The 23,739-nt window shown below is 39.4% G+C and overlaps 1 protein-coding gene across 3 annotated transcripts in view; it reads left to right on the top strand.

Moving 5' to 3' along the window:
• The window catches only part of LOC142353905 (uncharacterized), a 67,222-nt gene that overhangs the window by 24,867 nt on the left and 18,616 nt on the right, over positions 1-23,739 (top strand). For all 3 annotated transcript variants that reach the window (XM_075406135.1, XM_075406134.1, XM_075406136.1), the window contains one exon: positions 15,730-15,896. In XM_075406135.1, the coding sequence (XP_075262250.1) occupies positions 15,730-15,896 (167 nt within the window). The remainder of the gene's footprint in view (positions 1-15,729; positions 15,897-23,739) is intronic.

The following is a 23,739-nucleotide window of genomic DNA, read 5'->3' as shown; positions in this document are numbered from 1 at the left end:
GTCAAGATACAAAACTAATCTTAGCACCGTGATTTACAGTGGGGGTCGCAAAGGTTACCCAAAATGGTTTGCTTCTGCAAATCAGTCGCAAAGGGAACCATAAATGGAATGCATTTGCACTTTTCTAAGAATTCATTCACACTTCCGGAGATATCATCATCATTTAATACATGCTGGGAAGATTTTACATCACTTAATCTAACTCTAATAATAGTTATCTAGATTCACCAATTTGAACCGAATATTGATTCTCAGCACCATTTCTTGACGATTCATTTATAATTTCTTTGATCAAAATCATATTGCTTGTCTTTCTAATCTGGTAAGTCAAACTTTCTTTCTAATTCTCACTAAGTTTAAGACTATAGTTTGATCGAAATTCTAACACCCCCACTCAGACTTGAGCTGATTGCGTAGAGTCTGTTCCCATCAAAACTGCTCTGAATGTTTCCACTTTCGAAACGGGTAAGGACTTTGTGAAGATGTCCGCTGCCATTTTGTCTGTAGGAACGTAATGAATTGAAATAGTCCCATCCTCCGTTTTGTCCCGGATGAAGTGAAACTTTGTTTCGATATGCTTGCTCCTTTTGTGCATGACTGGGTTTTGGCAGAGTCTGATACAACTTTGGTTGTCTTCTCCAATTGCTATTGGACGTTTCTGTTGGATGCCAAAATCCTCTAGAAGTTGTTTCAGGTAAAGTGCTTCCTGAACTGCTGCTGCCATGCCCTGATATTCTGCTTCTGATGAAGAAAGAGCAACTGTGGCCTGCTTCTTGACACCCCAGCTGAGTGCTGCGCCACGTCCGTTGAGCTTGAAGTAATAGCCCGTTGTTGATTTTCTGTCGTTCACGTCTCCAGACCAGTCTGCATCCTTTTCCCCCACTAAATCATAACTAGCCTCTTTTGTGTAAGTAAGTTTTAAACCTTTTGAACCTTGAAGATATCGCAGAAGTCGTTTTCCGCACATCCAGTGTTGATTGGTAGGTGCATTCATGTGTCTGGACAGAATGTTGACTGTGAACATGATGTCTGGCCTCGTCTGTTTGGCCAGATACAGAAGTGATCCAACCAAGCTTCTGTAGATCCTCTGGTCCACTTCTTCGTCTCCGTTCTGTGCTGTCTGAAGTTTCAATTTCAAATCAGCTGGAGTTCTTGAGGGTTTGCATTGATCCATTTGAAACCGCTCAAGCATTGTTTCTATGTAGCGTTCTTGGTCGACTGTGACTTTGCCATCTTCTCGTCTGATTCTTAGACCCAGAAACCAGTGTAGTCTCCCTCTGTCTTCCATGTGAAAGGTTGCTTCTAGTGCCTTCTTGACATCAGAGACCACTGTCATACTTCTTGATGCTACTATGATGTCGTCAACCCAGACCAAGATGAAGGTATGATCCTCTGCTTCTGATCTTGCGAACAAGCAGTGATCGTTCCTGCTTCTGGTGAACCCCTGTCTCAGTAGGAAGTTTGCCAGCTCTTTGTACCAGTTGTTAGCAGCCTGTTTCAAACCATAAATTGATTTATTTAGTCGACATACTAACTTCTCCCCATCTGATCCGCGTTTTACAAACTCCTGTGGCTGTTCCAGATACATTTCTTCCTCGATTGGTGAGTACAGGAAAGCAGTCTTGACATCAAATTGGTGCATCACATGGCCCTGCTTCGCTGATAGTTGAAGTAGAATCCTGAATGTCTCTGGCTTACAGGTAGGCGCACAAGTCTCAAAGTAGTCCAGTCCTTCCACTTGCTTGAAGCCTTTCGCCACATAGCGCGCTTTGTATTTGTCCACTTGACCACTGGGTCCCAATTTCACTTTGTAAACCCATTTGCCCGTTATGACGTCCCTGTCTGTGGGTGGTCTCACTAGGTTCCAAGTCTCGTTTTCTTGGAGTGCCTTGACCTCGTCCTTCATTGCCCGGTGCCACTGGTCCCAATCGTCACCTTGCTTGGCTTCGTAGACTGTTTTGGGTTCCACATAGTCGCCCTCAGTCACAGCAAGATGGGTCCTGACTTCTCCTAAAAATTGCGGAACATTCCTTGCTCGTGTCCCTCGTCTGGGCTCTGCTCTGTCCGCGTGTTCCAGTGCATCTTCATTGAAGCCAACTGTCTCTAACTGTGAGAAGTCTTCTGTGTCACTGTCTTCTAGTGACTCTGAGTCTCTGTGACTCCCTCTTGTTGCAGTAGATCCTTCATCTAGTGCTGTTTCTCCAATATCCGAGGCCTCTTGTCTCCGTGTTGTTTCTTGAGTATTCACGCTCCCTGCGTCATGCCACTCCTCCTTTATTGCAGTAGATGTGTCCTCTCTGTCTCTGTTGTCATCATCTTGATGACCATCATCTGGGTGCCAGATTCTCAGTTCCGACCCATCATCTAGTAGGTCCGCCGTTTCTTTGTTGTCAGGGATTGAGCCTACTTCAGACTCCTTGATGATCACATCTCGAACTGCCATCACCTTGCGTGTGTTGGGTATGCACACCAGGTATCCGTTTTCTCCTTCAGTGTAACCCACAAACTTTCCTTCCAGTGCCTTGGGTTCAAGTTTGATGACTTCTCTGTCCCTCTTCCTCATGAAGACTGTGCAACCAAAAATAGATAATTTACTAATTGGAAGCTTAGGTTTTATACCTCTCATCAGCTCTGCTGGGCATTTTTCTTCTCCTCGTCTCACAACCAAGTTTCTGATCCTTGCTGCGTGAAGAATTGCTGCTTCCCACATCATCTTGGGAAGTCCTGAGTCAATGAGCAAACATCTTGCCATCCAGCAGTGTCCTGTTGCACCTCTCAGCTAACCCATTCTGTTGTGGCGTTTCTGGTATGGTCTTTTCCTGTAGAATGCCTGCATCTAAGCAGTACGTCTCAAACTGCTCTGAGAGAAACTCCTTCGAATTGTCTTGCCTCAGCTTCTTGGGCGTCCCCACACTGAGAACAAATTTCTTCAGGCTGGCCAGTGCTTCACTCTTTGCCTTAAGCAAGTCCACAAACACAAACTTCGTGTATTGGTCTGCAAACACTATGCCGAACCGGAACCCTGACAGTGACTCTACTCTGAAAGGTCCCATCACGTCTGTGAACACCCTCTCCAGCTTCTCTTCTGCTTGGGTCTCTGCCACTCTTGGTACTGGAGTCTTTGTGATCTTGGCCAATGCACACACATTGCATACATCATCGAGTTCCCCCACTGTCTCTGGTGCATTCCTGACCACATCCGCTTGATTCAAATGACCCAATCGTCTGTGCCACTTCCTTGCACTGTCAAGTTTCACGCTGTTGGAACTCATCTTGAATTCTAGAACGCTGCAGGGTAAGTAAAACAAATTATTTTCTTGTGTTAGTTTTACCCGAGTTCCCTTCTGGAGTTTCATGCAGCTGTTTCCTCTCTCGAAAGTGAAGCTATGTCCCCACTCCGTGCATCTTGAGACTGATAGAAGGTTTGAAGAATAGTCCGGCACACACAGAACATTTTTGAGTTCGCATTGGAATTCCCCTTTGTTTGAGGGTATGCTGATCCTCACACAGCCTCTGCCCACCACTCTGGAAGCCTCTCCGTTGGGATTTCTGACCACTGATTGAATGGGCACAAAGTCCAGAAACGCATCGATGTTCGTCACTATGTGATCTGTACAACCACTGTCCACTAGCATGCCTGCTGTCTTCCACTGGGTAAGAGCTGCCCAGCATTCCTCGTCTGGTGTAGCCAATGTTGGACCCATTGCCACTGACTCATGTTTGCCTCCATCTCTTTGTCTCTTGCATGCCCTGTCTAGGTGGCCCTTCTCACCACACTTGCTGCATTGTGCTGTCTCCTTCGTCCTGCAGTCCTTGGCAAAGTGTCCAGGGATCCCACACACAAAGCAGTTTCCTTTCTTGGGTCCCTTCTTGAAGTCACGCTTCACTGCCAGTGCCACTGAACCACTTTGTCCCTTGTGTCTCTGCACCGTGCTCTCATGAAAGTTCTGCAGCCTTTTCCTCAACTCTGTGAAGTTCGTTGCCGGGTTGAAGCTTTCCTGTATAACAAAACTTTCATACCTCATTGGCAGACCATTGAGGACCAAGGCGTTGAAGAGGGTCTCTGAGACTGCTTCCCCTGCTTCTGGTAGCCTTGTGAACAACTCCTGTCCTCTGATGAAGAAGCTGTCCAAATCCTCAGAATCCTCGAGCTGCAGTCGAGCAAGCTGTGCCACTAAAGTCACCACTGTCGGCGTCTTCACACTCTGAAATCTCTCCTGCAAAAGCTTCCATGCCTTTGCTCCATCTCCAATGCCATCATCTCCCACACAGTCATGTCTCATCAGCATGAGGGTTGTTGCATCTAGAGTCAGTGCCAGATGGCACCACACATTGTTCCGTTTCTCCTTGATGTCTGCAACTTCCTTCTCATATGCATCCTTCAGCACCTTGTGGTTCTTCTTTTCATCATTGGTTGCCCCATTGGCCAGTGGCGCAGGCTCATTGGGTTGCTCCTCTGTCCCCAGTAGTGATTTGTAGAGTCCCTTCGTCTGCATCATCGCCACAAATCTTGTGCTCCAGATTGGAAAGTCCTGTGCCTTTCCTGTGTAGGTCAGCAGCTTCACTGTCTGTTGATCCATTGAAGTTTGAGCAGGCAAAACAGTTGTGAAAAGAAAAGGTACTAAGCAGAAAAAGATTATGACTGTCAACAACAAATTAGTTTTGTTTTGGAAATTGATTTTATGACTTAGAAAATTGCTGGGCCCATAACCTGTTGGGTTATGGACTTTCGCAAGCGGAATAAAAAGCGTTTTTAACTAAGTAAAAGAATTAATTTCTCAAAAAATGAGAGAATAACAAAATTATATTTTACAGTAGAATTTAGAGATTTACAGGAGAGATCTGATTATAAGATCAAGATGGTGATTTGAATTTGGGGATGAAAAAGGACTCAAAAATCAGCTGTATATATACCCATTATCAGTGTGAAAAAGTCAAGATACAAAACTAATCTTAGCACCGTGATTTATAGTGGGGGTCGCAAAGGTTACCCAATATGATTTGCTTCTGCAAATCAGTCGCAAAGGGAACCATAAATGGAATGCATTTGCACTTTTCTAAGAATTCATTCACACTTCCGGAGATATCATCATCATTTAATACATGCCGGGAAGATTTTACATCACTTAATCTAACTCTAATAATAGTTATCTAGATTCACCAATTTGAACCGAATATTGATTCTCAGCACCATTTCTTGACGATTCATTTATAATTTCTTTGATCAAAATCATATTGCTTGTCTTTCTAATCTGGTAAGTCAAACTTTCTTTCTAATTCTCACTAAGTTTAAGACTATAGTTTGATCGAAATTCTAACAATATATGTTTGCAGTAATATGATATTGCTCTTTTGAATTATATTGCCTGATTCTCATTTCATTTTATCTAGTTTTAGTGGCCTTCAATCAAATTATTTGCGAAAATTACTGATCATCAATTGTTTTTTTGTTGACCAAGAATAATTGTAGTTCTATTTTGATTCTAACTACTATTGAATGATTTATTTGTCCAAATAACCTGCTAAAAAAATTTTGACCAAGCTTTTAAATACTTTGAAAAATTGGGAGTTCTGACGCCAAGTTATCAATGTTTGAATCATTCCTTCATAAAATTTATGAGCTATTATTTATATTGTTTGCGCTATTTGATCCCTAGAGATCAATATAACAAAAACACAAAAGAACTTGTAAAAAATTGTCTGCCAATCTTTAGGACCCAATGATTCAAAATAATCTATTTTTTTATTCATTGTATTGCAAAAGTCGCCTTTGCTCAAATTGGGGTGGTTTTGTTCTTTCGTGGACAATGGTGATAATACTTCGTCATTATCACGAATTCTTAAATCACGCCACTGCCATTCATGGTATAAAATTATGTGATAATCGTGAATAGAAGAGACGAGGAAAAGTAAAGTTTTGTTATTTGTAATCGTGGTTAACGTAACTATTTTCAAACATTTTGAACAGTCAATCAGATGAAAATTTTATTAGTCAAATTTATATATTAATTCGTGAGACCCAAAAAAATTAATTTATCATGTGTGCCATGATACTGGTAGTTGCTTAACTTCAAAGTGACTTCATAAGCCACAATTAGTATTGCAAGAAGGGTTTTTGTCATCACTCAGCGTTTAATCTCTTGCTAGTCTAATTGACATGCTGTTAGCTATCGCATTCTTTAACCATGGACAACAGTGCTGGTGTAAATAAGAAAGACGGCACGTCGAGATCATTGGCAAATTTTTGTCACATTTGTCCACGGTTGCTTGAAAAATGGTATTATGGATAACAGTGACTGATACTTTTTAAGGTTGACGCAAATTTGAAGTTTGCGTATCGTAGCAAATGTCCAAATACGTTTGTAACCCTATTATTAAAACATGAGCTAATTGTGATAAACTTATAAACTTAAAGCTTTAGTTTTATTAGTATTAGTTCGTTTTCAAGCTGATGAATCGATAAAACATAAAAACTGAAGTATAAAAGTCAAAACAATCAAATTTTTGTTCTACTCATCTTCCATTATATTTATTTTATTATCATTTTTTAATTGTTCTTAAACGAAGTTTGTAGCAAGTATATTTATCCTGTGATCTTTTTAATACCAATTTTCACTTGACGGGATAAACAGGTGGCGCTCGGAGGGCATTAAGTTTTTTTTAGAGCATTAAGCCTTACTATTCACTAAGAATGCGACTCACCAAAACTGTATTGAGGAGACACTTTTATTATGTGAAGCCCCCCCCCCCCACCAGCCAGCTAATACCCCCCCCCCTCCCCCCCACCCACCATCATCCCCCACAATAATCCGCCCAACACTCCCACTCCACCCCACTCCACCTGTCGATTTGAACCCCCCCTCTCATCTGGCCTTCGCAACCCTGCCCCCATCGCTCGAGCACCCCCCCCCCCAGCCCCTCCCCCAACCCAACGCTTGCCCCCTCGCACACCAGTCACCCCTCCCCCTCATGTTAGCATCCTCATGCCCCAGGTGGCTACTACCCAATCCAACCGATCGTTTGAGAGCAATTCGCTCCGACCTTAGTCGGTTATGATTAATATAGCATAACTCACTCTAATTTCGGTTAGCATTATATTTCAGGCTTTTTACGGTCAGGGGTTTGCTTACGGACACAATTTTCTATTTAACCAAAATCCTTACTATTTTGAAGTTTATAAAGTTCGGAACTTTAATTTTTTCGCGGATATTGCTCTTATATTGCTCTTATGATAATACATACGTCAGCTTTAAGTTCTGAAATGAGCGCGATTTGACGTTCAAGTTCCCCTAATTGAAAGCAAGTACTCAAACCAAATTTGTCCGTCCGTCTTTTAAAGTGGGCGGGGGTAATTTCTCAACCTCTGCTTTTTAATCCACCCCAAGGCAGGTGCTGAAAATAAAGAAAAGTCACCCACATATACAGTCTTTTATAACTTATTAACTTACAAATCGAATTAACCATTACAAAATGGACGTTTGTCAAACGGCTATTTTTTGAACAACAGCAAGAATTCACACATCTGAACAAATTCAAATCTCCAACTGAATGAAATAAAATCCATAACTGCAATTCATTTGATTTCGTCATCAATTATTCACGTGTCGTTCACGCGATGTTTGACACGCCTCACGGGTTGTGTGCGGGCTATCAAAACGGGGTTTTACAATAACAACAAAGAGGCGATTATTAAATAATTAACAAACAGGGTCCTTAGTTATAAATATCTTTTCAATTTCAAAAGCTCTCAAGTTATTGTGGATTTTATAATCCGACGAACGCATGAAGTATTATGCCATTACAGATGACTAATACGTCTACGATTGCAAAGCCGTAGGTTTTGTCCTTAATAAATACGGCGATTTCACCATATTAGGTTACAATGAGTTTTAACCAACTTAAGCTGTCCGTGAGTTTAGATATTATATGCCTAAGATAGTCAATCATTATTAGCAACACCTAAAAGGTATTAATCTGGTGGATTAGAAAATAAGGAATGTAAACAATAGAAGCATGCACCTGTCTGTAAGAGTGGGTGTTTGATAAACAAAAATAATGTTGCCCGAGAAATCAAATTTGAGGTAACCGATTAAAATTATAAATGTCATAACGATAAAATTTGATCAAAGAGAAAATGGATCTTTTCCGTTTGTGCCCCCCAGTACGTTATGCTTCCCCCAGTGACAGAGCACGTGTCATTACATAGTAAAACATTATGTAAAAATAATGCGCGTGCGTCTGGGGGTTGCAAATAATATGCACCCACTAAGCTGGGGGGGGGGGGGCACAAACGGAAAAGATCCGAGAAAATATGCAGGACATATCTGTCCAAGGGACAAAAACGATTGTTTGACATTTCAATCCCAAATTTCAGAATCCAAAAGGATTTGACCCCCCCCCCCCCCCCCCGAGCTCCCTGCCAACTGATCTGGACATATTTGCCCATTCTGGTGTTTAAAAACTTGTAAGGCGAGCGATTGTTATAAAAAACACAAGTGTGCAAAAAATAAGCCGTTAGTGAAATTTCGATATTTAGCCCCCATTTTAATGCTATTGCTGAGAATTTTGCATAAAAGTCAAGCTCTTATACTGTTGCAAGCCTCTTGAAATCGTTTCCGGTATTCTACCGGCTACATTTTTTAGCTGAAATCACGACTTGAAGTTTGACTTTTGTTTTCGAACATTGAATTCTGTTTTAGGAGGTTGATTTCTGTTTTCGAACAACAGACATTTTCACACCGCCCTTCACACCATAAGTGTAAGTCTCCAAAACAGTGTCTGTTAATCCCTTACTTGGAGACTATGCGAGGAAGGGGTAGGTGAGGAGGGAGTAGGTGTGGGGGCAGGTCGGGGGATGGGAGTCTGTGGGGTGGGGAGGAGGGGTAGGTGGAGGGGGAGGGTGTAGAAAGGTAGGTGTGGTATGTGGGTAGGCGAAGGGGTTGATATGTAGGTGCAGGTTGTGTGAGGCAGGTGTCTCACACCACCTGCACCGCCATACCAAACCTCCCCTCCACCTACCTACCCCCCAATTACCCCCCTCCTCACCTACCCCTTCCTCACACAGCCTCCAAGTATGCGATTCACAGAAACTGTTTTGGAGGCTTATATTATGGTGTGAAGGGCAGTTCTTAGAGGTTCACCTCCCTTCCCCCTCCCACATCAGCCCTCCCCCTCACTTCACCACCAATCACGACACCTGCACATCGTTCAAACCATAAGGGCCACGTGCAGCCAAAGACCCACTCCAGCCATTGTCCCCCCACATCAGCCCCCCCTCCCGCAGTGCACCCCCCCCCCCCACCACCACCACCAAACCACACCTACCTACCCACATTTCTCTCTAATAACTGGTTTTTCACACTGTTCACTGCTCTTTTATTTACTTTTTCTTTTTTCTACAATAAGTAGGGTTAGATAAGTCTTAATTGCTAGAGCAATTTTGTTCTTGACTTCAACTTTGACTTCTTTCGTTGCGAATATTTATCTCTGTTTTTGATGTTTGACTTCTGTTTTCGAACATTGGTTTTTAGCAGTAGCTTAGCTTGTAAGGTAAAGTAATTAGAAATGGCCGATAACACTTAAGGCAGAGTGGTCATTCTGAATTTCTTTCGATCCTATATACGTCAGTCCTACTTATTTAACCTACAAACCCCTACCTTCACGCCCTCTTCCCCACACATCTGAATGCCTCCCCTACCTACCGCCACATCCAACTACAACTCCCCTCACCTAGCTTTTGAAAGAACCAACCGCTCGCCGATCAGTCGTTTTAGAGCAATTAGTCCGATGTTTTTCAGATATATTTAAATATAAGGGCTTTTAAAAAAACAAAATGAAAATTGAAAAAATGAGTTATTAGAACCTCCAACCTAAACAACCCCCTCATCCATATAGCTCCCCCTCCTACCCCCCCCCCCACACACACACACACACACACACACACGCCTAACCACTACACCACCGTCCCCAACATCCTCCCAACAACCCCTAACCCACATTCCTCACTAGAAAATCATTTTATTCACACTTTGTTTTGCTCTTTTTTCATTTTTAAAATTTCTAAAATAAGTAAGGTTAAATAAGAGTTTTATGCGTGGCTCTTTGAGTCCGTTTCTTAGTCTACCGGCTACGTTTTTTTAGCTGAAGTCATGACTTGCAATTAGACTTCTGTTTTCGATCAAAAGATTTTTAAAGTGTCTTATTTTGTAATGTATACTAATTAAAAATTGATGGTAATATTCATGATGAAAAGGTCAGTTTAAAAATTGTTGATCCCATATAAGTCCACCCAAATAAACACACCAACAGCTTCCCCAAAATAACTAATCTCCCGACATCTACTCCCTACAAGCACACACCTACATAAACACCACCTATCCCACCCCAACTAGCCCCCTTCGACCCCAATAAACTTCCCCCACCTACTTACCAACATTTCTTTCTTCTTACAAAAAACTTTTTTTCTCTCACTGTGTTTTCTTGTTTGTTTTTTTAGTTCTGCAATAAGTAGAGCTAGATAAGATTTTTATTGCAAATTTCTTCGAGTACTTTTGGATGTTCAATCGGCTATTTTTAGCTAGACCAAATTTGTTCTTGACTTGAATTTTGTGTTCTCTGTTTCCAACATTTACCATTTTTGGTTTTTAAATTATGTTTTCGAAAAATGAATTTCAGCAGTAGCTTGGTTTTGTAATGTATGGTAATGGCAAATATTATTCGAGGTGAATTTTTTTGTTTATACAAAAGTCAGTTGTACTTATCTACATTACAAACCTCTACCATCATGCCTCCTCCTCCGCCAACCTACCTTTCTCCCAAACCTTCCACCCCACATACCACACCCTACCTACTCAATAACACCCTCCCCCTCGAACTACCCCTCCTCCCCACCCCTCATACCCTCCACACTGAGACCTACCCCCCGCCCAACTACTCCTTTCTCACATAAATTACAATTATGCGTTTCATAGAGACTGCTCTGATTATATATACTTATGGTGTGAAGGGCGGCGCAAAGCTCTCGCCCACTTCACCCCACAACAACCCCCCTCACGTCACCCCAATCCATAACCCTGCATATCCTGCAGGCCGTAAGGACACCGTTCAACCAAATACCCCCTCCCACCATTGCCCCCAAGTGACGCCCCCCATTCAAACGCCGTTCTCCCCGCAGCGCTCACCTCACGTTCCTTCAATTAAGTTTAAGATAGCCTAATTAAACTGTGGCTAGCTACTGACGGAGCCAACCGATCGTGGATCGGTTGTTTGAGAGCAATTATTCCGCAGTTTTTCTTCAGTAGTATTTAAATTTGTGGGCTTTAATGAAGACAAAAAGAAAATTGTAAAAACGAGTTATTAGAACCTGCAATCTAAACTACCTCCTCCTCCAACGAGGGCCCCTCCCGTCCTACCCCCCTCTCAGAAACACACACCCACACACACACACACAAACACAGAGAGATCTAAACCCCACACCCAACGTCCCCAACATCCCACCCAAATACTTCCACCTGCTTACCCACATTTCTCACTAAAAAGTGATGTTTTTGCACACTGTATATGGCTCTTTTTTTCGTTTTTCTGAAAAAGGTAGGGTAAGTTTTTTTGCGCGGCTCTTCTGAGTCGGGTCTGTCTTCTACCGGTTATGATTCTTTAGCTGAAGTAATGACTTGCAATTTGACTTCTGTTTTCGATCAAAAGATTTTTAAAGTGTCTTATTTTGTAATGTATACCAATTAAAAACCGATGGTAATGTTTATGATGAAAAAGTCAGTTTGAAAATTTTTGATCCCATATAACTCCCTCCAATTAATCACACCAACAGCTTCCCCAAAATAACTAATCTCCCGACATCTACTCCCTACAAGCGCACACCTACATAAACACCTACCCCACCCCAACTAGCCCCCTTAGCCCCCAATAACCTTCCCCACATACTTACCGACATTTCTTTCTTCTTAGAAAAACTTTTTTTCTCTCACTGTGTTTTCTTGTTTGTTTTTTTTTAGTTCTGCAATAAGTAGAGCTAGATAAGATTTTTATTGCAAAATTCTTCGAGTACTTTTGGATGTTCAATCGGCTATCTTTCTTTAGCTAGACCAAATTTGTTCTTGACTTGAATTTTGTGTTCTCTGTTTCCAACATTTACCATTTTTGGTTTTTGAATTATGTTTTCAAAAAATGAATTTCAGCAGTAGCTTGGTTTTGTAACGTATGGTAATGGCAAATAATATTCAAGGTGAATTTTTTTGTTTATACAAAAGTCAGTTGTACTTATCTACACTATAAACCTCTACCACCATGCCTCCTCCTCCGCCAACCTACCTTTTTCCCAAACCTTCCACCCCACATACCACACCCTACCTACTCAATAACACCCTCCCCCTCGAACTACCCCTCCTCCCCAACCCTCATACCCTCTACCCTGAGACCTACCCCCCGCCCAACTACTCCTTTCTCACATAAATTACAATTATGCGTTTCATAGAGACTGCTCTGATTATATATACTTATGGTGTGAAGGGCGGTGCAAAGCTCTCGCCCACTTCACCCCACATCAACCCCCCTCACGTCACCCCAATCCATACCCCTGCATATCCTGCAGGCCGTAAGGACACCGTTCAACCAAAGACCCCCTCCCGTCATTGCCCCCGAGTGACGCCCCCCATTCAAACGCCGTTCTCCCCGCAGCGCTCACCTCACGCTCCTTCAATTAAGCTTAAGATAGCCTAATTAAACAGTGGCTAGCTACTGACGGAGCCAACCGAGCCTGGATCGTTTGTTTGAGAGCAATTATTCCGAAGTTTTTCTTCAGTAGTGTTTAAATTTGTGGGCTTTAATGAAGACAAAATGAAAATTGTAAAAACGAGTTATTAGAACCTGCAATCTAAACTACCCCCTCACCCAACGGGGGCCCCTCCCGTCCTACCCCCCACCCCCCCTCTCACAAGCACACACACACACACACACACACACACACACACACACACAGATCTAAACCCCACACCCACGGTCCCCATTATCCCAACCAAATACTTCCACCTACTTACCCACATTTCTAACTAAAAACTGATGTTTTTGGACACTGTATATGGCTTTTTTTCGTTTTTCTGAAAAAGGTAGGGTTAGATAAGTTTTTTTGCGCGGCTCTTCTGAGTCGGTTCTGTATTCTACCGGTTATGTTTTTTTAGCTGAGTCATGACTTGCAATTTGACTTCTCTTTTCGAACAAAATTTTTTTTATGTGTCTTAGTTTATACTATTCAAAAATTGATGGTAGTTTTTATGATGAAAAAGTCATTTTCAAAATTTTGGTCCCATATAATTCCCTCCAACTTATCTAACCAAAACCTCCCCCAAAATAGCCTATCCCCCCACATCTACTCTCTACAAACACACACCTACCTCAAAACCTAACTCACCCCAAATAGCCCACTCCCGCCCCAAAAACCCTCCCCCACCTACTTACCAATTTTTTCCTACTTCTTACAAAATTTTGTTTCTTTTTCTCTCACTGTTTGTTCTTTTTTGTTTTTTTTATAATTTCGCAATATGTAGAGTTAGATAAGTGTTTTTATTGCACAACTCTTTGAGTTGTTTCCGGTATTCAACTGGCTATGTTTCTTTAGCTAGACCAAAATTGTTCTTGACTTGAATTTTGTTTTCTTTGTTTCAAACATTTACCAATTTTTTTTGCTGAATTATGTTTTTGAAAAATTAAATTTAGCAGTAGCTTGGTTTGTAATGTATAGCAATTAGAAGTGGCCGATTATATTCCAGTGAAGTGGTCATTTCGTTTTTTTATCATACATAAGTCAGCCCTACTTATCTAAACCATAAACCCCTACGACCATGCTCCCTCCCCCACCAACCTACCTGCCTCCCCAACCTACCACCCCAGATACCACTCCCCCACCTACCTAACTACACCCTCCTCCTCCACCTACCCCTCCTCCCTCCCACCACATACCTCCCATCCTCCCGCATACCCCCTCCACACCTACTCCTTCCTCACCTACCCATCCCTAGTCTCCAAGAATGCGATTCACAGAGACTGCTTTGAAGACTTATACTTATGGTGTGAAGGGCGGTTCACAGAGGTTGACCTCCTACCTCTCCCCCCCCCAACATCAGCCCCCCCCCCCACATCAGCCCTCCCCCCCCCCCCTTCTCTCACTTCACCCCAATCCCTACCCCTGTATATCGTTCCGGCCATAAGGAACCCGTGCAACCAAAGACCCTCCTCCCGCTATTGCCCCCCTCCCCCAGTGACGCCTCCTCCCCCCCCCCCCGTGACGCCTCCCACCTAAGTTTGTGTGTTTGAATATAAACAAAATGAAAACTGAATAACGAGCTGCTAGAAAAAACATTCTAATGGACATTAGTTTCGTGGGAAGAATCAATTGAGCCTCAAAAAATTAAGTGCTCTCCACTGATCCAACAGGTGCACGGCTGACGATCATGACTTAAATAATTGGGTGTACTCTAACATCATGACTCACAGCACTATTATGGACGCGGAACTTAAACCCAACTTCTTTGTGTTTTTTTGAGCAGTCTTCAGTTTTTTAGCATGAAGAACAAACACGTTGTTTCTAATTTATCAGTAAGCAGGTTCTTTAATTGAACTCAAGACAAAAAGCGCTAAATAAGGATGTGGTTCACTGAAACTAAGGCCAGCATTTTGTTGCCCCACGCGCAACAAGTGCCTGTAGATTAAGGGAAATTTGTTGGATGCTATTTGGTTTTGTTAGTAAAGTGTCTTTTGGCCTACTTTTTGGTCAGTTTCCGTTCCGTTTTGTTTCCGCTTGCTTGGCTTTCCCTCTTATTTTTAATGATTATTTTTAATGATTCGTTGAAAGTCTTACTTGACTAAAACTGATATGCTTTTTTTAAAAAACTTCAAATTATTGTAATTGCCAAATATATTAAAGTTATCAATTCATCGGATAACTTTTGAGAATTCGAAAAGTAAATTAGAACCGATGATTGATAACCGATGATTTTAAAACTTTTTTAGAGAAAGAAAAGCAAAAACTTCACTCCAACACAGAGGTATGCGTTTTGCATTAAAAATGACACTGATATTGACTCAATTGTACGGCTAAAAAACATCAAAGCTCTAACATGTAAAAACGTTGTGCAAATGTAACACTAAGAGTTAATTCTGGTAATAACAAAGTAGTCAATCTTCATTATTATTGGATGGAATGATTCCATAAAGGTTTTGTGAATGCGTGATACGAAATTGCTTCATCATTTAAGATGAGAAGACAAATATAATTTAAGCAAACCAGTTTTGGTGGTCTTAATTGACATAAGTGCGACAATCTACCAATTTTGTCCTATAATTCCTTTCCACAACAGTGAAGTTGGGACGAGAAATAAAAACATCAGCGCCAGAAATTCATTCCCTTAAGTGAAATGGTTACGGACTTTTTCTCTTATGTTTAAATGTTGAGCGACTTGTTTCTTTTTCTTTGATTCGGGTTTAATTTTCCGGTTGTATTTAATTGACGTCCACTTAAAAGCTGCTTAGGAAGTTAGTGGTGTTTTTATGTGTGGTAGATTTTATTGATTTCATTTCGTGAATGTATTTGCGCTGGTTGTTCTCATAGAGTGTGAGAGATTTTTATTATTGACTATTTACTGAAAAAACAACAGGAAGCAAAATTGACCGTACTAAACGCATATCGCCCGATGACCAATTTGATGGTAGTTTCACTTTTAGGGGGTCTCTTTATGAGCCCCGATGCTTCCTGGGGAAACCAGCCAGTCCCCCAGTGGATGAGTGTGAAGCGACTGGGAGCGAAGTCCCATTTCTCGCCCTCTTTTGGCAAGCGGATGACATTCGCGCCCTCTTTCGGCAAGAGACAACCATCCCCCGCACTCTTCCAGGTAAGTTTGATTTTGATGCGAAAAAAGATATCTACATTACTTTCAGAGTTTTTTTTGAGTTAATCATTTTTGCTAATTTACCACACCCCCCCCCCCCCCAGACATTCCAGAATGGTTACCTTGGAAGAATCAAGGTACTAATTGTTAAGCAAACTTGCTCGGAGATTTTAAGCCATGGTTTGTGAAGCAGATATTCCACTTACAAGTTAAAATGAAAATAACTGCAAAATGACTGAATGTGTGGGTTAATCATTGATTGGTTTGGTTTCTTTACTTCACCAGCTATTACTTTAAGGGTAGATTCTTAGCCCGGATTTCGCTGAGTCTGATCGGCAAATTTTAGTATTAAAATATTGAGTTTCGATTAAGATTTTTGGGATCTTTTCCGTTTGTGCCGCACCAGTACGTTATGCACCCCTCGGTTACAGAGCACGTGGCGTGTCATTACATAGTAATTACGTAAACATATGGCACGCGCATCTGGGGGGGGGGGGGGGGGGGAGGGGTGCAAATATTATGCTTACACTATGAGCGGGGGGTGCAAATAATATGCTTACACTATGAGCTGGAGGGGGGGGGGGGGATGGGCACGGGGGCGCAAACGGAAAAGATCCCATTTTAATTTTTTAAAATTATATTTAAGTTCTGATAATGTTTTATACGATTAGTGACTCAAAAGTTTATCTGAGGTTTATCGAAGGTTTACTTCTCAATTTGTGCTGACCTTATATTCCATTCATTTTCAATTACTCGGGCGTGTCTACAGAACAAATAGCAACATAAACAATTGACGTTTTGGTAAACAAATAGGTTTAAGATTCCATGTGTATATAGTTTCACAATTAAATCACGCGGAGTAAAAAGTAGCGGTATGTTTGTTGAACAAAGAGATCAAAGCAATCATATGAGCTTGTCTTTTGGATACGAAAACAATAACAAAAGATCATCAGTGGGCAGATAGGGACAGCATAATTGAGTATTGTTAAGGGAATTATTTAAGGCATGGCTCTCTTGTAGAGGTATAATGTATGTTTCTTTGTTGGAGTAGTACATTTGAGGGGGGAAATTAGGCCACTAGAGAGTTGTAATGCTATAGTGTAGAATGAAAGAAGGGTGGCTAATCTTTACTGTCTCTGAAAACGGATATATGTTTTTGGATGTGGTCTTTTGAAAGTGGGGTGGGACGGGGGGGGGGGGTCTGGCGCGTCGACTGATGTCAAATATACACTGAGGGCTCATGTTTGTGTGTGTGTGTGTGTTGTGTGTGGTGTGCGTGTGTGTTTGTGGTGTGTGTGTGTGTGTGTGTGTGTGTGTTTGTTTGTTTGTTTGTGGCGTGTGTTTGTGTGTGTGGAGGGTGTGGGGGGGGGGGGGGGGGGTTGGTGGGGTGGTGTGTTGGGACAGCATGACTAGGTTCCTGTCAGGGTCAAGAGTGGTCTTTATGTGGTTGGGAATGAAGTGAAAGCGGTCTTTCTTCTCCCATTAATCCCAATCACAAAACACCACCGGATTAATAAAGATTACACTACTCACAACTGCACAGCCACCCGCAAACACACATCAGTTACACAAACAGTTATACATCATACTAGTTTGCAGCGCAAAACTTTCGCTGACTTGCAACATGGCCAAATTGTCCTTCACTATATATAAATGCGCAAAAAGTGTGCCAACATTTTTTAAAATATATTAAAATGTTTTATATCATTTATTTAGTCAAAATGATTATTTTTCAGTCGATCTTGGCGTTATTGGTCAGGAACTGCAAAATCAGTTTTAAAAAACCCCAAAATCACTTCTAAAAACAAATTTTTTCTTTTTTTTCCCAGTTCGCTCAAAAGGTCTCTTTAAAACAGGGGGAACCCGAGGTTCGGGCGATACTTAGTCTCTCAATAGGAAGGCAATATAAATGTATAGTGTCTTAATTAGGAAGAAAGAAGGAACAGTCCTCGTTATTGAGCACATTTCAACATTTCTGGCAGGCAACACTGTTATTCTGAAACTCTCAGATTCAAGATGGGCTGAAAAAGATATGTGAACTAACATTTTATCTTTGGATACTGGTCTCCATTCTCTGCTTTATATGAGAAATAATTTTACATGAGGTAACTTGTAACAGTGTAGTTTTAGAAAGTGAAAGGGAAAGCCCTCCAGTTTAAATCTCAAGAAATAATCAAAAACTGATATCAAAGACCAATAATTTTGCTGCTTGAGAAAATCTTCAAACCGTTTCGTCTTATCCATAAAAGAAAATTCAAAAATTTATTCTTTAAAATTTTATTCAGAGTTATATTTAAACCTAAACTATTATTCAAAATTTGACTTTCCTCATTGAGCACTCTTTTCAGTTAGTTTCTTAGTTCTCTAAAAAACTAAAAGTCTTCCCCAATGATTGGGGAATTTTTATCGTGTAGAATCTGACAAATTTCTGACAAAACCATCTTGCTAATAGCCTGTAAGGGGATGCATCTTCTTATCAGATCTGATAAGACGTTTATCAGATCTCACACGATAAAAATTCCTCTTATAAGATTTTACACGATGAAAATTCCTCTTATAAGATCTTACACGATAAAAATTCCGTCTTATCAGATCTTGCACGATAAAAATTGCCTCTTATATATATTCCTGAAGTATGGTATATTCTTCATATTGAAGATAATTCAGAGTTGCCCTCAGGCAGTAGCCGAAAAAACTACAGCATGCAACACTTAAGTGTCAGAGCAACAAAGAGAAAAATATATTATACTGTCTTTTAAGACTTATAAGATAACGTAAAAAAGATTATTTGAGTGGCAGGGGCTTTCTCCGAAGCGTTGATTATCAAACAAGGCTGAAAATTTTTTTCAAAGACCGAAACTATCTTGGACTGCTAAGTTTAGCCATAGTACACAGTTAAGACTCACAATAAAACTGCCGCCAAAGCAGAGTCAACAAGCATTTTTTCATAATTGGTTAGCTGACCGATTTTTTCTTACTTTCATAGGACCTTGACTACGTTATTCGGTTAAATTGAAATAATTAAAACATGTCATATCAGATCTTACACGATAAAAATTCTAATAAGGGGAATGTTTATCTTATAAGATGTCTTATCAGATCTTACACGATAAAAATTCCTCTTACCAGAATTTTTATCGAGTAAGATCTGATAAGAGGAATTTTTATCGTGTAAGATCTGATTAGATCTTACACGATAAAAATTCTTAGTCAGCATCTTATCAGATCTTACACGATAAAAATTCCAGAATCACTGGGGTTGAGACTTTCAATTGCTGTTCTTTTTAATTAAGAACAGCTGTTCATTTGTTGGTAAATAAAATTTTGAAGATCTTATATGGCTAGTCATTTTGTTAATTTAGCAAAAAAATTTCTTTGGTTTTTATATATTTAACATAAATATCTGGTTAACGTTTGACGTTCCAGTATTGATTGCTTACAAGTTATCAATTATTTGTCACCAAACATTAGTTGCCAATGTAATTGTAGGCCAAATGAATACTGACATGGGTCCAAACATGTTTTTGTTCATCACCCAGTCACTTGGGATATCAGAATTTAACGACAATAGTTACAGTGCTCTGATGTTTTGTCACTCGAAGAGTGTTGGCATCAAACTAAAATCTAATTGATTCAACCAATTGCAGGGGAGTTTCTTAAGTATGATCTAAGTTTCTTAATATAAAACAATGCTGTTTGAAATCTGATTATAGATTGAGACTTAATTCTCGTTGAAATTTAAAGCAACTGAGATTTTTCTTCAAACCTCATTACAGTTGTCAACACCTACTAAGTTTTTCCAAGACAACCCCACCCCCTTCCCACATAAAGCATGACACCATGACTACGTGTGAACAACCTAATGGGCTTTCTACACTAATTAGATTTTGAATAGCCTAATAATGGAAGAACTAATAACAATTAATAATGGTTACCATGGTGACAAGGTATCAATCATAGTTGTTTAAAATCCACGAAGAATTTGTTCAGTTTTTTAATCTGTTGGTCCATAAAACACATTTGTTGTGGATGTGTTATCGAGTATTTCTCCGATTCAAGCATTTATGTTTCAAGTTCGTTACAAAAAACAGAAAATGTGTTTTGCTCTACTGCAGGTGTAAGCAAATTTCACATTATATTATAGCCTATTGTTTACCATCAACTGAAAGCTTCCCACAATAACACAAAATTGTTTTAATCGACGTTTTCCATCCCACTGGGAAACGAAAATTCTATGAGAGCAAAGAACAGTTTTTTTGACAACTCAAAAAACCTCCCGGTTCTTTCATAAATTTTCTTGATATCAATCATGGAAAAAGAAAAAAAATTCGCGGCAAAAATGTGCATCAAACAGATTGGGTATCTATTGTCTCAAGAAATCTTTGTTCACGATAGATTAAAGAAACTTCCACAAAAGCTAACAAAAAGAACAGATTTTTTAAGAAAAATTAAACAATTAACAGTATTGAAAAGAAAAAATAAATCACGACAATTCTATGGTCTGAAACTACTTTTTTGACTGCGATACTAAGCGTGCTAAAGATCTGTAACATGCAATATAACAAAGGTGAAATATATGAATTTCAGCGCAGTCCAAAAAACAGTCATTTTTGAAAGATCGTTTGAATGTCAGCTTAAACTGCACAGTGTAAAACGTAAAAAATTTTAAATTTTAGTGGAAGGGGCAAGTCCGAAGTCAGAGATCACTATTACGGGGACGTAAAGTTTCATAATCAAGATGAAAAGAATGACGCTGACTTTTGAGGGGTCTCAAAAAGAATCATACAAAAGACCGCTTCAAACAAAACAAAAAGGTTTAATCAGCTCTCTATATTCTACCGTGTTTCCTCTAAAAATGTCCTGCATGTGGTTCGTACGCAACTTTATATATCAAAAGTTCGAAACAGCGGTTTCATTGCCAACGGAACCGCCAAAGGAAAAACTTAGCAGGACAAGTCCTCAAATACAATCCAAAAACTCGAATCAAAAAGCTAGAACTCGTGTATCTGATCAGAAGATAAACTGAACACTGCTAGCCAAATAGGCAACTAGCTTCAAAATTGGTAAAACAAAATAATAATATTAATACGACAAACTAAACAAAAATATAATGAAATCTAAAACTCCTGATATTCTTAACCTCAAAGCAAAATTTGATAAATTTAAATACATCCATTAGCCGGCGCACAGGCCTTGAGAGAGGTTTATTGGCCAAAAAAGATTCGAGAAATGTGAAAAATATTTAAAAAATTGAAAAAAGCAAAAGTCATTAAAAGTATCTAAATTTCCCGATATTCCGATATTCAGTTCAAAATCAATTCATTGTCTCGTGAATCTGTCTAGTAATGCCCTGCAAGGCATAAAAAATTTTTATTGGCCCTTAAAGATCGATAAATTTGGAAACAAACATAAGAAAACAATTGCAATTTTCAATGAAACTTGGCTAAACTTCGCTAAACTTTATTAATATCTTTCAGAACTTTATCCAAAGTTATCGATAAAATTAGAAGATGATAACAATTTGCAGAAAATTGGGAAAAAATCACAATTTTTTAAATTGCTATAATAGGACGTGGAAAAGCATTCCACTGCCACTAATTACTATGCAGAAACCTATTATAAAATCCCATAGTAGCTTTCGTTGCACGTGTATTGAAAAAACTCAAAAAAGAAGAGAAAAATCTAAAAATGAACTTGAAAAAATAAACCTTTATTAAAAAACTGCTAAACTTCGCAAATATTCGAAAACCCTGAAAACCACTCCATTGCCACTAAAAGTTATGCAGTAACCTATTTTAATACCCTACAGGAAGTTTTCTGGCCGCTGAGGCTAGCAAAGCTGAAAAAATGACAAAGTTTTCAAAAACCTTGAAAAAATAGCATAAAGTAGTATCCTTTTGCGGGTTTGCATTACCAAACCTAATGCATATAATGGTCAAAAAGGTAATTATGTTTTGCAAAAGACCTTTTCAAAAGGCGTCAAAAAAGATGGGCAAAAGAACTTGAAATATGACGAGAAAGCGTGAGAAATTGACCCATTTTTAGCTCAAAAACACCTAAAAATGGCATTTTAACCTTAAATTGAGGCTTTCCCAGCAACTGCACGCACCCCTCTAGAAAATTATAGACTACTAAGGCAAGCTATGGGCGTCTAATGAAACGTAATGACCACTTGGCATCTTAAGAAAATCTTACAAAAACGTGTGAACAACCTAATGGGCTTTCTACACTAATTAGATTTTGAATAGCCTAATAATGGAAGAACTAATAACAATTAATAATGACCATGGTGCAAAGGTATCAATCATAGTTGTTTAAAATCGACAAAGAATTTGTTTTTTAAATCTGTTGGTCCATAAAATACTTTTGATAACACTTTGTGTTATCAAGTATTTCTCCGATTCAAGCATTTATGTTTCAAGTTCGTTACAAACAACAGAAAATATGTTTTGCTCGTCTGCAGGTGTAAGCATATTTCACATTATATTATAGCCTATTGTTTACCATCAACTGAAAGCTTCCCACAATGACAAAAAATTGTTTTAATCGACGTTTTCCATCCCACTGGGAAACGAAATTTCTATGAGAGCAAAGAACAGTTTTTTGACAACTCAAAAAACCTCCCGGTTCTTTCATAAATTTTCTTGATATCAATCATGGAAAAAATAAAAAAAATTTCGCAGCAAAAATGTGCATCAAACAGATTGGGTATCTAATGTCTCAAGAAATCTTTGTTCACGATAGATTAAAGAAACTTCCACAAAAGCTAACAAAAAGAACAGATTTTTTAAAAAAAATTAAACAATTAACAGTATTGAAAAGAAAAAATAAATCACGACAATTCTATGGTCTGAAACTACTTTTTGACTGCGATACTAAGCGTGCTAAAGATCTGTAACATGCAATATAACAAAGGTGAAATATATGAATTTCAGCGCAGTCCAAAAAACAATTATTTTTGAAAGATCATTTGAAGTCAGCTTAAACTGCACAGTGTAAAACGTATAAAATTTTAAATTTTAGTGGAAGGGGCAAGTCCGAAGTCAGAGATCACTATTACGGGGACGTAAAGTTTCATAATCAAGATGAAAAGATCGGCACTGACTTTGGAGGGGTCTCAAAAAGAATCATACAAGAGACCGCTTCAATCAAAACAAAAAGGTTTAATCTGCTCTCTATATTCTACCGTGTTTCCTCTAAAAATGTCCTGCAAGTGGTTCGTACGCAACTTTATATATCAAAAAAGTTCGAAACAGCGGTTTCATTGCCAACGGAACCGCCAAAGGAAAAACTTAGCGGGAAAAGTCCTCAATTACAATCCAAAAACTCGAATCAAAAAGCTAGAACTAGTGTATCTGGTCAGAAGATAAACTGAACATTGCTAGCCAAATAGGCAACTAGCTTCAAAATTGGTAAAACAAAATAATAATAATAATAATAGGACAAACTAAACAAAAATAAAATGAAATCTAAAACTCCTGATATTATTTCCCTCAAAGCAAAATTTGATAAATTTAAATACATCCATTAGCCGGCGCACAGGCCTTGAGAGAGGTTTATTGGCCAAAAAACTTTCGAGAAATGTGACAAATATTTAAAAAATCGAAAAAAGCAAAAGTCATTGAAAGTATCTAAATTTCCCGATATTCCGATATTCAGTTCAAAATCAATTCATTGTCTCAAGAATCTGTCTAGTAAAGCCCTGCAAGGCATAAAAAATTTTTATTGGCCCTTAAAGATCGATAAATTTGGAAACAAACATAAGAAAACAATTGCAATTTTCAATGAAACTTGGCTAAACTTCGCTAAACTTTATTAATATCTTTCAGAACTTTATCCAAAGTTA

Source organism: Convolutriloba macropyga, chromosome 15, assembly GCF_964194025.1.
Source record: "Convolutriloba macropyga chromosome 15, txConMacr16.3, whole genome shotgun sequence".
NCBI lineage: Eukaryota > Metazoa > Xenacoelomorpha > Acoela > Convolutidae > Convolutriloba > Convolutriloba macropyga.
The sequence above is the reverse complement of the archived record's forward strand: the minus strand, read 5'-3'. Positions and strand labels throughout refer to the sequence as shown.